The 17,125-nt window shown below is 45.2% G+C and overlaps 1 protein-coding gene across 5 annotated transcripts in view; it reads left to right on the plus strand.

Moving 5' to 3' along the window:
• The window catches only part of TENM4 (teneurin transmembrane protein 4), a 3,045,593-nt gene that overhangs the window by 2,996,659 nt on the left and 31,809 nt on the right, over positions 1 to 17,125 (plus strand). For all 5 annotated transcript variants that reach the window (XM_074400388.1, XM_074400391.1, XM_074400392.1 and 2 more), the window contains 2 exons: positions 130 to 284; positions 6,106 to 6,983. In XM_074400388.1, the coding sequence (XP_074256489.1) occupies positions 130 to 284; positions 6,106 to 6,983 (1,033 nt within the window). The remainder of the gene's footprint in view (positions 1 to 129; positions 285 to 6,105; positions 6,984 to 17,125) is intronic.

Genomic DNA, 17,125 nt, shown 5'->3' on the forward strand with positions numbered 1-17,125 from the left:
ATGAAGGTGGTGGGAGGATCAAACCCAACTATGTAGAGGAGGTGCTCTGTCAACTAGCAAGGCTCCAGGAATGCGTAGATCATTGTCATCTCTGATGCTGAGTTTTTGTTTTGGCTTCTCTGCCCCCAGGAATTACAGTAGACAAGTTTGGGCTGATCTACTTTGTGGATGGCACCATGATCAGACGCATCGATCAGAATGGGATCATCTCCACCCTCCTCGGTTCCAATGATCTCACATCAGCCCGGCCGCTCAGCTGTGATTCTGTCATGGATATTTCCCAGGTAAGATGACTTCATCTCAGAGCCCTGGGACTGCCCACTCATCCTCTCATCTGCCACCCAGACAACCTGCTGGCCATTCATCTTTGCACTGACAAGCCTTTAAAGGGTACCTACTTGGTGCGAGGCTGTGATCAGCACCAAGGACACAAAGATAAGTAAGATACAGCCATGTCCTGGGAGTTCACCATCAGGGGTAACCAGTGGAACTGCAGGGGACAGTGAAGAAGTCTCCCCAAGGAAACCTCAATAGCAACAGAGTAGGATGGACAGAGCTTTACACTGTGAGACATTAAATCCATTGCCACCTGAACTTTCTCTTTGGTAACACTGATAGGTATTTTTACATTGCCTGTTCTCTTTCTAAGCTACATGAGGTCAGAAATTCTGTCAGTAACCAGGGTGCCTGGTTACCCAAATATGAGCACAGTCCATATTTGTCGATTGATAAATCGATTGACTGAATCCTAGCTTTTGCCAATCACTCACTCAGTAACTTTAGATGAGTTTCTAAAGTCTTTTGAGCCTCACTTTTTATATCTGTAAAATGGAAATAATTCACATCAGCCCAGCAAGATCACCCTGAAGATACATGAAACAATGCATGCATGACTCCTAGCATTGCTTGGCTCTTCAGAGGTGCGGAATGAACAAAAGTTCTAGTGCCTGCTTCCACACAGGAGGTGGCATTTGTGCAAGTTTTACAGGTTGAATAGGCGTTTGCTGAGTGGCAAAAAAGAAAAGGAAACATTTCACACAAAGGGAACAGCATATGCAAAGCCATAAAGATATTAATGAGGCTGGTACACTCAAAGCATATGGGAAAACTGGAAAACCAGAGCATAGGATGCTTGGAAGCAGGTGGCTGGAGTTGAAACAGGAAGCATGGTTTGGGTCCAGGTAAGGAAGGACCTTGCCATACCATGCCAAAGAGTTTGGACATTAATAGGTGGATACCAGGAACCCAGTATAGGTCAAAAAGAGACACAAGTGACTGGCTATCCAGCATGTCCTTAGCACATCCTGTGATGACTTGGCAAGGGTACGTCCTTTGTTGCTGGATCCTTTGGCCCAGCCGGGCCCATGCTGAATCAGTGGCCTGAGTCTTGCCAACATTTCCAAAACCTGGGAAATCAGGAGCATTGAGTTACATCAAACTGTAAGTTGATTTCAGCTCCAGCAACGTTTAGCTTTTAAACCTCTTCATTTTTAGGGAGCCTGCACACACACGGCCTTTTCCGCTAACTGGCACCTGCCGCCAGCCTTACTGGTCGTGCCTGCCTCTGTTACTGACATGTATCGCTGAATCCTTCCACAGAGCATTGCGGATGCTGCTGGTGGCCCCAGCACTCATGTCACCTCCGCGTCACATGCTGGGATGGTTTCCCTCTGTGCCAGCTAATGTGACTGTTTCACTCCAGAATGGAAGCTGTTCTCTGCCACTTGTCTTTGTAGTTTTGGCAGGCTTATCCTTGCCGGCTAGAGAGTTTCTCTCTCTGGTCTGTGAGCAAGCTTGAATTACCCATCAGGAAGCCTCCATGGCCTAAGGATGTGCATACAAGTGTTTTCAGTTCTCAAAATGGGCCCTCAACCAGCCAGCACAGGGTGCCGAAAATTTTCAATCCACACATCGGAAAATTGTTTAACTTTTTAGGTAGAGGTACTGCCAAGCAGTCCGATCAAAGGCTTGGAAGACAACTGGCATATGGCGGGGGGGGGGATGCTAAAATCCACACTTAGATTCAAAAATCCTGGACTGAAATCTCAATAACCCTGGCCCTAACTGCCTTTGCCTGAATCTCAGCATGGGATTTTCTTCAACCAAACTCCCCAGTACTGGCAATATATTTTTACAGACACGTATGTGCAGGTGTCACGGGCTTTCATTCTCAGAGCCTCCTCTGTGCTCTGCCGCCCTGTGGGGAGCATGGAGGTAAGCCAGAGACAGCACACAGCTCAGAGGCAAGAGAGCGGAGGGGAGGGCTAAGGAACTTGGACCAGCTCCTTTGGGAGGAGACAAACCCAGGCCCAAAAAGAAACTAAAGAGAGAGGCACATAGCAGGGACGGAACAGAAGGAAGTTGCTGCAGCCTGTGAAGAAGTGGAGATGGCCACCATGGACAGAGAAGAACTCTTTGCTTAGGCCCCAGAATAAGAACGCAGTATGTGCCAGGCACTCTGTTAGAAACGGCAGTACGGGATAAGTACAACTTCTCTTTTCTTACTTAGCTCTCACAATAATCCATCTTACAGATAAGAATACTGCAGTGTGGGGAAAGAAAAAGGCATTTATCAATGTAGAGCCCTGTACCAGATTCCATCAGGGATATGGAAATGAATTTTTTAATGAAATTATGTACATAAATGGTCTAGTACAGTGCCCAGCAGCTAGTAATAGGATGTGAATACTAGTTCCCTTCAAAATTCACACATAACTTCCTTGTACGTTGTCTTGTTTAATCTTCACATCTACCCTATGCAATATGTATTATCCCCTTTTACGTATATCAAAAGAAGTTGAGTGTTTAAAAAACTTGAGTTAGGTGACACATGTAGCAGTTGTGGAAGTGGAATAGGAAGTGAGATGTCCTGACCCCAGTCTCCCACTCGCTCTGTACCATTCACTGGTCCTTCCTTCATTCCTTCATTCATTCATTCAACAATTCATTTTCCAAGAAAACCACTCTGCAACAAAGCAGCCAGCTCCAAGTGCTTTAATAAAGGCACAGAATGCTCAGGTGGACAGGGGAGAGGATCCCATTCCACACCGGAACCATAGAACACAGGAGCTGAAAGCCGTCTGAAATTAGGAAGTGTAGTCCATTCATTTGGGGCATGGAAAATCGAGTCTTTTTTTCACTACCCTATTAGCATGATTATCGTTAATAGGGTAGTGAAACCAGCGAGGCTTAGGTAGTTGGTCTGGTGCAGCATCATCACACAGGCAGTGTGACAGAGTGAGGACTGACTCCAAGAGCAATGCCCCTTCTCCTTTCCCAGGCACCTCTGTGCACATGGCATAAGGGGGAGTGTAGGAAAGCGCTTGCTCTTCATTCCTTCCTCTCTTCCCCTCCCCTCTCCCTCTACTGACTCTACCGCTCCCCACTCCTCCCATCAAGGAGCCATCTTTTTATCATAACGACAGGCAGAAAGGTCTCCGCAAGCACATCCCCAAGGTACCACAGGACCAGAAGGCATAAAGTATTTAGCAGCCAGTGTTGACAAGAAGTGCGTTTTAAGAAATTGAAAATTCCCCTGTCACTTTAGAGCAAACTGTGTTCTTGATGCAACCAAAAGCTGCCACGACACTGCCCAGAGAGAGTGGGGAGTGGGCAGCAGCAGCCCTGGCCCGTCTGCAGGCTCCCTGGCTCTGCAGGTACAGAGGGAGCTGGGAGTAAGGGAACAAGAAGACTTTAGGAAGCAGGACCTGAAGATCGTGCTCTGAAGAAGTGAGAAAGGGCCTGCCCCTCCGAGAATGTCCCTGAGCGGAAGGAGACAGATGGAGGCAGCCTCACTCATGTGTACATAATGTATTGGGATTTCTTTTTACATTGGCCAACTACCACATTTACATTGTAGAAAATATAGGAAGTTAGAAATCACGAAGAAGAAAATTTAAATCACCTTTAATCCCAGTATGGTAAACATTTTGATATATATCCCTCAAGCATTTAATCTCCGCTTTATCTATAATCTAGCTAAACTTCTTGTTGGTTTTTTCCCCCAATTAGTATCCCACCGTGCTTACAGTTCTGTAGCCTGTCCTTTCTACTTATATATAGCAAACATTTCTCCATATCACTAAATATCCATCTGTAACATCACTTTTAACAACTGTACACGGTACTCTAATTTATAAGTAAACTAAGTGTACTATTATTTAGCCAATTCGCAGTTGTTAGGCATTTGAATGGTTCTCAGTTTTCATCATTATTAAAAATGGCTTCATCATTATTAAAAATACTCTTATAGTAAATTCCTGGAAGAAAAACTTCTTATATAAAAGTATACACTTAGGCCAAACATGGTGGCTCCCACCTATAATCCCTGTGCTTTGGGAGGCCACAGTAGGCAAATTGCTTGAGCCCAGGAGTTTGAGACCAGCCTGGACAAGATGGCAAAGCCCTGTCTAATATATACATATATATTGTATATATATATGTATGCAAATATATATGCATATATACACAAAATTAGCTGGGCACAGTGGCGCATGCCTGTAGTACCAGCTACTCAAGAGGCTGAGGTGGGAGGATCACTTTAGCCTGGGAGGTGGAGGCTGCAGTGAGTCAAGATTGTATCACTGCGCTTCAGCCTGGGTGACAGAGTGAGACCCTGTCACATACATACATATATATGTAAATAAAAATAAAGGTATACACTTGCTTAAGCAAGCCCCAAATTGGACCAAATATCAAGGGTTTGTAGGGGCCTCAGGAAGTCTAAGGCAGTGAATTTTTAGGCGGGTGGAAAAATCAGCAGTAGGGTGCACCTGTCGGCGCTTCCAGCCCACACAAAATGTGGCTGGACCTCCTAGGGACACAGCTGGCAAAGGGTTCCTCTTAGTGCCAACACCTCCCAGTGTGATAGATCCAACAATCCAGCCTCCATGTCCACCGAAGAAAACATTCCTCTCCTTATACCTTGCCAGCTCCAACCCCCTGGGTGCCCACTTGAAGGCTCACCATGACCCATGCCAGTTTCCCAGCCTGGCTCAGAGGAGGCTCCATGCGGGCCCCAGCACTTCTGAACACCTTGTTCCTACTATCAGCTTCAGTAATGCCTTCCAGGTGGATGTGTTTTCTGAGGTACTAGAAACAATTGTCTGGAGCAGGGCTTCATAAACTTCAGTGTGCACAGAAATCACCCAGGGATTTTGCGTAACTGCAGATACTGATTCAGTAGGTTTGGGGGAGGCCTGTCATTCTGCATTTATGCTCAGCTCCTAGGTGAGCTGATGCTGATGACCACACGTGAGGAGCAAGGATCCCGTCATGATTCTCAAGCCCACGTCAGGATCACTCAGGAAGCTTTTTGAAATAATGCCCATGCCCAGGCTCCACACCGAGGAATCTGATTTCACTCACCAAGGGTGGGGTATGCACACCATTATTTTCTAAAACCTCCACGGATAATTTGAATGTGAGGCCAGACTTGAGAATCACTGGTCTAGAACTATGACAGACAGAGGCCATGGTCATGCTGTCTTTATATCTCTAGCACCCAGCCAGCTGTGAATCCATGAACTCAAAAGAATTGAGAAATCATACATGTATCATATCAACCATGCCTGAAGAATTTCTCTAAGCCTCTGAACAACTCCACCTCCACCTCCAGATTCCATCTGCCTTTCCCTCCCATCTCTAGAACATCAGCTGCCATTATTTGGTGGGTTATGGTGGACGAGGGGCTCTGTGCTGTTGTCATTCCCATTTCCCATATGTGACTATTGAGGCTCAGAGTGGCAAAGTAACTTGCCCACAGTCGTAAGTAGCGGACTAGGTGCTGAACCCAGCCCTAACTGACTCCAAAGTCTACCCTTTTACGTACTTTTTTTTTTTTTTTTTTTTTTTTTTTTTGCTGTTAACTCCTTCATGTTTTGTCATTTTAATGAGACCATCAAATGTCTCAGTGGCAGCTCTTTCGTGGTTTCTCGGTGATCAGGGTGCTGACATCAACGTCATTGCTGATGGTAGGCTGCATGAGGATCAAGCAAGACTATATATGAAGCCACTGTGGACACTGTTATGGGCTACATGGGCTATGGGATGGAGTAGTGGTGGGTATCTTGCCAGTCATTTGAGTATCGGTGTGTTCATTGTCAGGTTCGCCTGGAGTGGCCCACAGACTTAGCCGTCAACCCGATGGACAACTCACTTTACGTCCTGGACAACAATGTGGTCCTGCAAATATCTGAAAACCACCAGGTGCGCATTGTCGCCGGGAGGCCCATGCACTGCCAGGTCCCTGGCATTGACCACTTCCTGCTAAGCAAGGTGGCCATCCACGCAACCCTGGAGTCGGCCACCGCTTTGGCTGTTTCGCACAACGGGGTCCTATATATCGCTGAGACCGATGAGAAAAAGATCAACCGCATCAGGCAGGTCACCACTAGCGGAGAGATCTCACTTGTTGCAGGGGCCCCCAGTGGCTGTGACTGTAAAAATGATGCCAACTGTGATTGTTTTTCCGGAGATGATGGTTATGCCAAGGATGCAAAGTTGAATACCCCGTCTTCCTTGGCTGTGTGTGCTGATGGCGAGCTCTATGTGGCCGACCTTGGGAATATCCGAATTCGGTTTATCCGGAAGAACAAGCCATTCCTCAACACCCAGAACATGTATGAGCTGTCTTCACCAATTGACCAGGAGCTCTATCTGTTTGATACCACTGGCAAGCACCTGTACACCCAAAGCCTGCCCACGGGAGACTACCTGTACAATTTCACCTACACCGGGGATGGCGATGTCACACTCATCACAGACAACAATGGCAACATGGTAAATGTCCGCCGAGACTCTACTGGGATGCCCCTCTGGCTGGTGGTCCCAGATGGCCAGGTATACTGGGTGACTATGGGCACCAACAGTGCACTCAAGAGTGTGACCACACAAGGACACGAGTTGGCCATGATGACATACCACGGCAATTCTGGCCTTCTGGCAACCAAAAGCAATGAAAATGGATGGACAACATTTTATGAGTAAGTACCAAAACAAGGCCATTCAATGGTTTTGTTTCATTAATTCATTGTAGGATTAGAGGTAAATTGATGGAGTCTTTTATTTTAATTCAGGATTTGGGATAAAAACCACATAACCTATAATACGTTCATATTCCACATGATTTCTCCTAGGAGGGAAATGGTCTAGTGGAGAAGGCATAAGCTTTGGAGTCAGAGGAGTTGCACATCAATCCCCACTCGACCATGGACTTACTCCCTCTTGGCCTCGGTTTCCACATCTGTAGAATGCATACAGTGGATACCTGCCCAGCATCCTACAGGGAGATGGTGTAGATGAAAAGTACTTACCTGATGAAGTGCTAGCATCTTCATATGACCACTGTCCAGAAATGCGGCAAGGGGAGAAGGAACAGGCACATGTGGATGAATTTTCCACATAATTGAAACTCACCTTTTCAAATTCCAAAAAAAAAAAAAACCACCTTTTCATTAACCATTTTGCACGGAACTTTTCTTATGCAGTGTGCTGCATACTTCCCTTCTCAAACACATTATACAGACATAATGAAACCCTTCTTTTTATGATTCATGGTCACTAATAAGGAACAACAATCGCATATTATGCTGTAATATGAAGAGAGCTTTTAGGAAGTGAGGAAATGAGGATATGGACCCCTTTGCTCCTGCCTGAAGTGATTTTAAACCATTACTTTCTTAGGTCCTGGATCTAAAGGGTGGGGTTTCTCCACCTACTATTTGTTTCAGTCCTAGTGCCCACCTCAAGTAGCTCATTTCTCTACTCTTGCTCCAGTAGAGGACTTCTTAAGAGGCGTGGTCAGAGAACCAGAAGTCCAGCTTATTATAATCCTAGCCAAAATTAAATACATCTGGGGTGTTCCTCTAGGAGATATTTTAATGAATGGACTAACATCTCTCTTTCTACTTAGATTTTTTTTAAGCTGCTTTTTGAGGTCTTAGCCATGGTTCAGACAACTGAGATTGCTGAATATGTCACCATTAAATAAGCATGTAAGGGGTGGGGAAGGAGTTAGCCTTGTTTAGCATCAGCTATGGGCTACGAGCGACGCCAGTGCATTTAATCCACACAACAGCTCCGAGGATGGGTGATATTATCCATTTGACAGACAATGAAACTGAGGCCCTGGAGGCTTCTTTGCCCACTGTCTTACAGTGAGACGTGGCAGAACAGGGATCACAGTCCAAGTCTGATGCTAGAGCTCGGGCTTTCTCAGTGCTGCCCTGCTGCCCCCTCTACATCCCACCCCATCCCCCACCACCACACTGAGTTTGTTAATTCCAAATGAACTTGACTCCTTAAAGTTTTTCTCAAGCTTAATCAAGCATCAGTTTCTAACAGTCCCAGCAGAATCCAAAGAAAATGGATCTGTAATCGATTTTTAAATATAATTTGAACAAAAATGTCGTAGCAGTTTGTACAAAGTTCACTGGCTAAATTCCTTTCTCCAAACAAGGACCTTGTTAATTACAAAGAAAAGACAAAGATCCAGGAAAACAGCAATTATCTTGATTAACTCATTGGAATGGAAATATGCTAAACAATTCCATTTTGCCCATTGCCCGATGGAAATCTCTTATACATTATTTAGCCAATACAGGGGTTTCTTTGTCAGAGCAAGTCTGTGCACTCAATTAGTTCCCAAGGTCACTCCCTCAGATCCCAAACCGAATGCTTACACATCACTGCATCCATCACGCTCCACAACCCCTGAAATCTAAAACGGTTTCCTATACTTCTACCAGAAAAGATCCCTCCCTCTCTCTCCTTGATTAAATATACAGCTATAGTTGATGTTTAGTGAAGAAGGAAAAATTTTTACAATTGCTTTTTTATGAAATGGCATCTGGAATTCCAAAGACTCCACTTCATAGCAGTACCCAGGAATGGTTATCCTTGTTGACACAAACCAGAAGTCATAGATAAAAGTCCTAAAATAGAAAGGGAAACTCTTTGTTTGTTTGTTTGTTTGTTTTTGTTTTTGTTTTTTTGAGATCCTACTATATGCCAGGTTCTTTCCCATTTAGTCTTCACAGCATCCTCAGATGGCAGGAATTATCATCCACATTTTTTACATATGAAGTACAGAGAGATTAGATAACGAGCCTAAAACCACACAGTGAGTATATAGCAGAACCAGAATACTAGCCCGTGTTCTTTCACTGCATTTTCTAGGGTCACCTATATTCTTTGTGACTTATCTGTACAATAAGGGCGAAAATCGTTATCTATTTCATAGGAATAGTATGAGGTTCAAAATTTCAATGAGATAAAATATGGAAAGCTCAGGGTCTGACTCATTGTAAGTACTCAGATGATAGCTGCTGCTGCTGCTGCTGCTGTTGTTGTTGTTGTTGTTGTTGCTGCTGTTGTTGTTGTTAATGCAAGCAATATCAGTGGCAGTACCAGTAATTGCAGAAGTGTTGTTTGAGTGTGAAAGGTATTTCCCAGGAAAAGTTGCAAGTAAACTAATCAAAGGAGTAGACCAGAGTTTTAATTGAGGTAAGTAGGAATCAGAGGTCAGGTGAGAAGAATCAGGTATGAGAGCTTATGATAGGAACTCGGAAGGAAATCAGGTCCTTGAGAATATTCAAAGTCAGCTGGAAAATAACATGCACAGCCAGCCAAGGCAAAATGGTCCAGCTCAGACTGAGAATGAAGCAAGAGTGCCAGACACCTATTTTCACTGGATGTGAGCCATGTGACTCAGGGACAAGCTGGCTGGCCTCCAGACCCAAGTCTCAACCAGACAGAAATAATCCCCTGCCCTACCCCATTTCTGGGCCATTATGAGGACTGAAAAACTAAATAAATACTGAAAGTAAAAACACGTTGCAAGCTATGAGGCTCTCTGGAAGTAAAGATGTAATGATATTTCATTATGGTATTTCTTAAGAATTTGGACAGATTTTGCCAGTGAACCATTGCTCTAGTGAATTTTCTACCTTTAGCTTTGTAAGGCAATTTAATAGATTATAACCCAAATGTTCTATTTTTCTAAAAAATTGCCCTGGCTTTCCTGTGCCACAGGCTATTATTAAAACAAGCAGTTTGGTTGGTTGGTTGGTTGGTTGGTTGGTAGGTTGGTTTTCTGAGGTGGAGTCTCACTCTGTCGCCCACACTGGAGTGCAGTGGTGCAGTCTTGGCTCACTGTGACCTCCACAATTTTCCTGCCTCAGCCTCCTGAGTAGCTGGGATTAACAGGCACCTGCCACCATGCCTGACTAATTTTTGTATTTTTAGTAAAGACGGGGTTTCACTCTATTGGCCAGGCTGGTCTCCAACTCCTGACCTCAAGTGATCCGCTCACCTAGGCCTCCCAAAGTGCTGAGATTATATGTGTTAGCCACTGCGCCCAGCCTGAAACAAGTTTTAAGTCAGCTGTATCAATTCTCTTAACAGATTAAATAGAATACCTAACGTAATCATCACACACTTCAGAGCACCTTGATTTAGAGTTCACCGATTTGGAGAATCAAGGTGACCTCCCTTTCCTCAGCCCACAGGTCTGCTGGTAGGAACCTTGAAGGAGCCTACAGTGCAGTCCCATCTCCCATCATTACTCTCAGACTTTGCTCCTGGACAGATGGCTTCTGGTAGCTGAGAAAATGCCCTGACGAGTATGAGGCAGGTTCCAGAATTGACTTGCTGGATGGGTGTGAGGAACCCCCTTCTCTGAGTTTCATAGGGGAAGGGACTCCGGTCTCCCACAGTGCCCTGTGACAGCTCCTGTTAAAATTATGCTCACATTAACTACTGTGAGGCCTTCACAAAATTGTCCTTGTATTAGGCTTAGGGCTTGCCAACTAGTTGGTTGACAAATAGTCAATATTTTATGAATGACATGTAAATTCAGAATGGAAGGAAGATAGAGACAGGGAGAAAAGATATGCTGTAGCAAAAAGAACGCTAGATTCATGCCTGAGCTCCAGCATTGTCGGTGCTCCCAACACGATGTAGAATTCAACCGAAATGGGTCAAATGAAGAGATCTGGTTTCGGTTTTTCCTTGGGGATATGAGAGCTGGAAAGTGCATCATTCCCAACCTTATCGAGAAAATAAGCCAGGCAAAAGGTGAATTCATGCATTTCCTTGAACTCCTTCTCTGAGGTCATATCCAAGGAGAGACAGACTCTTGCAGAAAAAGACAAGATGTGGGCACTGGCTTGGCTGAGGCAGCTGCACCAGCCCCGTGAAGAAAGAGTTCAGCTGGGATGGCTGGTGAATTTACACAGGATAAGTGTGTACTGGCAAGAGAGTATGAAGCCCTTGGAGGCTGCAGGAATTGGGCAGGTCCATGTCTACTTAAGGACTATTTTTTTTTTCTCCACAAATCCCACCAGTTTTCCACCAGAAATGAATGGGGAAGGATTTAAGAAAGCATCCCGACCGGCCGCGGTGGCTCAAGCCTGTAATCCCAGTACTTTGGGAGGCCGAGGCGGGTGGATCACGAGGTCAAGAGATCGAGACCATCCTGGTCAACATAGTGAAACCCTGTCTCTACTAAAAATACAAAAAATTAGCTGGGCATGGTGGCGCGTGCCTGTAATCCCAGCTACTCAGGAGGCTGAGGCAGGAGAATTGCCTGAACCCAGGAGGCGGAGGTTGCGGTGAGCCGAGATCGCGCCATTGCACTCCAGCCTGGGTAACAAGAGCGAAACTCCGTCTCAAAAAAAAAAAAAAGCATCCCTTGTGGTAGACCTGGGGGAGGGTCACAGCAGCTGCTGAGGGAGGACGATAAACTCCTGACCACTCTACCCAGACCCTGCTCACCTCATCTTCCATCAGGAGCAACACCCTTCATCCGTGAAGAGAAGGGCAGCACACACTGGGCTGCTTAGGCACTGGGGAAAAATCCTTTTAACTGAGTGAGGGAAGAAAAATGGAAGAAAAAAAAAAACCCCCACATACCTGCGAGTCTGAACTCTAGCTAAGGCTTTGCCACTGCCCTAGCTAGCTGCAAGGCCGAAAGCATCAGTGAAGGGCAGAAGTCTGCTGGGAGTGGGATAGAGAGCAGCAGCAGCGTGGAAAGAGACCCTCTCTGAGACAGCACAGAGGGAGGACCCAAGGACTGAACCGCGGACCTTGAGGGAAAAAAGCCCTCTGGCAACCCAGTTTTTCATCTTAAACACAAGGAATTGCTAAGGGAATTTAAAACCTATGATGCCCAGAGGTTAGAGGTTAAACATAAACAAACTTTAAAGCCAGCCCAAATCCTGAGTTAACCCAAACCCCCTCACAAAAGTCTTAGCAGAAGAAAACTCATACCCGTATCCAGGCATAAACCTGTCACTCAGTCTCTTCAACGCTACACAAGATGTCACGCTTTCAACTGAACGTACAAAAGGGCAAGAAAAGGCAGCACATTCCCAAGAGGTAAAGAAATCATCAGAATCACGTTCAGCTGTGACACAGATGTTGAAACTATCTGTCAGAGAATTTAAAATAACTGTAATTATTTTAAAGGCTAATGAAAAAGGTGAACAATGTGCAAGATCAGATGAGTGATTTTAGCAGAGAGACAGGAACGATAAGAAAGAATCACATGGAAATGTTAGAAATGAAAACCACGGCTATAAGGATGAGGAATGCCTTTGATGGGCTGCTGTCTCCAGAGAACGCAGGGTGACACAGCTAAGGAAAGAAGACAGTTAATAGAAATGAACCAAACTGAAACACAAGGGGAAAAAAGAGTGGAAAATGTAGAACGTGGCATCCAACAGCTATGGGACAATATCCCATAGTCTGATATACATGTAATTGGAATTCCAGGAGAAGAGGGAAAAAAACAGGGCAGAAGAAATATTGGAGGAAATAATGGCGGATAATTATCCATAATTAATAATGGATACCAAACTGCTGATCCAAAAAGCTCAGAAAGCACCAAGCAGAATAAATACACACACACACACTCACACACACACATTTCTAGCCATATATTCAAATGGCTAAATTTAAAAAGAGAGAGAAAACCTTACAAGCAGCCAGGAAAAAAGGCATTTTATAAGAGGAACAAAGATAAGAATTATAGCAGATTTCTCATCAGAAACCATGCAAGCTAGAAGACAGAAGTGCTGGAAGAGAAAAACTGTCCACTCAGGTATTATACTCAGCAAAAATATCTTTCAGATGAAGACATGCTATAGAGATATAGGGGTAAAGGAACCAAGAAAGGATGCTGATAGCCTGGGAAGCATAGTAATACCCATTTCTACCAAAAAAAAATTTTGATTAGCTGGATGTAGTGGCCCACACCTGTTGTCCTAGCTACTCAGGAGGTTGAGGCAGGAGGATCACTTGAGCCCAGGAGTTCAAGGCTGCAGTGATCCATAATCATACCACTGCACTCCAGCCTGGGCAACAGAGTGATATCCTGTTCCTAAGCAAATTAATTAACTAAAAGTAAAAAGAAAGAAAGGACACTGAAGCATCCAGGCACTAAAAACAGTGAATAGCCATTACCAACCCCCAGGCTGCAGAGCAAGCGGGCAGAGTCATGGGATAGTGTGACCAAAGTCCATTGGGAGCTGTAAGAGTGAAGGAGAAGCCCCTTGGTCGAAGCTGTAGTCATAGATCGATGCAGCCACTATTAGAGATGTGACACTGGAGGAAAGAAGGGGTGAGGAAGCCCTTCTGAATTCCAGTCTCTTGCCAGTGCCTATCACTGACTTAGCCCAACCAGAAGTGCGCCAGTGAGGGACACAGTCTACAGGGTTCAGCTGCTCTGGGCACAGGGAGATAGAGAATGGATCTGGGGGTGGGAGGAACATCAAAGAACCAGCACCAAGACTGACTGGTGGTGTGACATGTTAGGCATGAGTGGCCAAGCCAGAGTTCAGTCCCAGATCTGCCTGAACCCTAAACACTCTCCAGCAGATGTACCACCTCGAGTACAGCGTGGCGGAGTGGACCAGATCTTGGGAATCCAGAAGGCTAGAATTCATTCTGGGGACTTAATTTTGTAGGAAGTGGGCAGCAAGTACAAGTTTTTAATGCAGAAGCCACATGGTACTCTGGCTGTGACCCAGTTTTGGAGTAGCTAATGATGTCATGATGACATCTATTACACTGACTTGGGCCAGGGGAGCTACTGGTGTGCCTTGGCCAGGAACCATAATTCTTCACAGACAATACAGTGCCCAGTTCCCTGACATAAGGATGGTGTTGTTGGAAACAATCAGAAATGAAAGTCGTACAAATCAAATCTTTTTTTTTTTTTTTGAGATGGAGTTTCGCTCTTGTTACCCAGGCTGGAGTGCAATGGTGCGATCTCGGCTCACCGCAACCTCCGCCTCCTGGGTTCAGGCAATTCTCCTGCCTCAGCCTCCTAAGTAGCTCGGATTACAGGCATGTGCCACCATGCCCAGCTACTTTTTTTTTGTATTTTTAGTAGAGACGGGGTTTCACCATATTGACCAGGACGGTCTCGATCTCTTGACCTCGTGATCCACCCGCCTCGGCCTCCCAAAGTGCAGGGATTACAGGCTTGAGCCACCGCGCCTGGCCAAATCTTATTTTTTAACCAAAAAGTTAAGATCAGCAAAAGTTTAGTGTCAGAGGACAATTTGGCATTTTCCTTGCCAGCTGTGCATAGTAAGTGGCTTGAGATGAAATATTGAGTGTGAGAAAGAAAGCCTTGCAGTGTGTGTGAAGATGCCCTTTAGCAATCCTTCTGAGATCCAAGTTCACAGCAACTGTATAATCTTTTTTTTGTTTGTTTTTTTGAGACAGAGTCTCACTTTGTCGCCCAGGCTGGAGTGCAATGACACGTTCTCAGCTCACCGCAACCTCTGCCTCCTGTGTTCAATCAATTGTCCTGCCTCAGCCTCCCGAGTAGCTTGGATTACAGGTGCCTGCCACTGTACCTGGCTAATTTTTGTATTTTTAGTAGAGATGGAGTTTCACCATGTTGGCCAGTCTGGTCTTGAACTCCTGACCTCATGTGATCTGCCTGCCTCAGCCTCCCAAAGTGGTGGGATTATAGGCATGAGCCACTGTGCCTGGCCTATATGAATCTTTTAAGTGTTTTCTTTCACTGTGCTCCAAAGATGCTTTGGATAAATGGAGTGAAAAAAAAAAGTCAGTGGGAGGAAATAATGAAAAGCCAATCATCCGGCCATCCCTATCATACCCTTCAAATGGGAACTTGGCATTGCTGCAAAGTCAATTGCTGGGGTAGCAAGCAAAGCCTCCTGAAAAAAAAAAAAAAAACTGTCAGTCTTCTTGACCACTTGAGACTTGCAAAAACAATATTTTCTATAGCACAGTGACGAACCCCAAGGTTTTTATTTGAAACAGCTTCATTTTTACAGGAAAACTTGGTGGAAAAAAACAGATTCTTTTTTTTTTTTTTTGAGACGGAGTTTCGCTCGTTACCCAGGCTGGAGTGCAATGGCGCGATCTCGGCTCACCGCAACCTCCACCTCCTGGGTTCAGGCAATTCTCCTGCCTCAGCCTCCTGAGTAGCTGGGATTACAGGCATGTGCCACCACGCCCAGCTAGTTTTTGTATTTTTAGTAGAGACGGGGTTTCACCATGTTGCCCAGGATGGTCTTGATCTCTCGACCTCGTGATCCACCCGCCTCGGCCTCCCAAAGTGCTGGGATTACAGGCTTGAGCCACCGCGCCCGGCCGAAAAACAGATTCTTTAAGATTAGAAGACCTGACTTTGAATTTCTATTCCTCCTCTACCAGCTGTGTGATCTTAGGCAAGTTACTTATCCTGTCTGAGCCTACTCTTCACCATTTGTGAAATGATGATAATAATAATGCCTCTATCAAAAGATGATGATGAGCCTGGTGCTTGATACCTAAAAGGTACCATGTGAATATTAGCACCTTTTCCCTCCTCATTTGGACAAGGAAAGCTAAAGCAAATGAAGTTCTTACTTGCCGTCAGTCCACGTCTTGAATCAACAATATCTATTATTTACTTACATATTCATTCATTAAATAAACATGTACCAAGTACTGTCCACCTGCTGGGTACTCCTCTGGGCACTAAGAATCCAGATAAGGTCCCTGTCCTCATGGAACTTATATTAGGAGAAGACAAACAACAAAGAACAAATACATAATAAGTATAGTGAGATCAATAAGAAAATATGATACAGACATTGGGGGGCCTTATCTGTCGTAGAAGCAGTGGTCAGGGAAGACCTCACGGAAGTGATACCATTTGATCTGAAACATGAATGATGACAGGATGAGCCATACCAACACTGGAGGGAAGAGCGTTTCTGCAGAGGGAGCAGGAAGCATGAGTACCCCAGCGTGCACTGACTTTGGCATGTTTGGGGACCAGAAGCAGATACAGGGAGATCAATGACATGTGGAGGAGTGAGGTTCCGGGTGAAGTCAGAAAGAAAGGCAGGAAGGAGCCAGGTCATGCAGCCAACATTCATTGACATCAGGAAGCACATACTGTATGCCAGACACTCTGCATTACGGGGATACAACAGGGACCAAATGAAGTCCCTGACCTCAGGGAATTAACATTCCACTGAGGGCAATCTCCTGGGGTCCTGGGGTCCTGGGGCCCTGGGAATAAGTTTGCCTTTCATTTTAAATATGTTACCTCTTTTGATCTTCATGTGTCTCTATGAAATAGGATTATTATCTCCATTTATAGAAGGGAAAACAGAAGCTCACCAAGGTTATAATATATAGCCTGCCTGAAATTATATCATTTGTGGTGGAGACTTGATGGTTGGGAGGAACACAGAACCAAGTGCCTGTCCTCCAGATCACATTACTGGCAAGTGTAGAGCCAGGATTCAAAGCCGAGACCATCTGGCTCCAGAGACCTTTTCAAAAAACTATTTATTTCATTCCTCTTGGTTAGAAAGAAAGAAAATTTGCCAGTGCTTTGTGGGTTCCCATAATGAAAGCCGACACAGATGTAACTAAGCCATTGTCCAGATGCCACCCAATCATGGGGCCAGGACTTGAAGCAGCCACTTGGAGCCCAGAGAGTTCAGAGAACTGCCCCTTCCAGGTCCCTGCACTTTGCTGGGGCAGCTCTTGGCAGCTCTGTGGTGGAGAAGAAAGGGTTCTGTAAAGGTGGCCCACAGGGCAAGGTATGCAGGGCCCAGAGGATGGGTAACCCTACTTCTTCCCCTAC

The sequence above is a fragment of the Saimiri boliviensis genome, chromosome 6 (genome assembly GCF_048565385.1).
Source record: "Saimiri boliviensis isolate mSaiBol1 chromosome 6, mSaiBol1.pri, whole genome shotgun sequence".
NCBI classification, from domain to species: Eukaryota; Metazoa; Chordata; class Mammalia; order Primates; family Cebidae; genus Saimiri; species Saimiri boliviensis.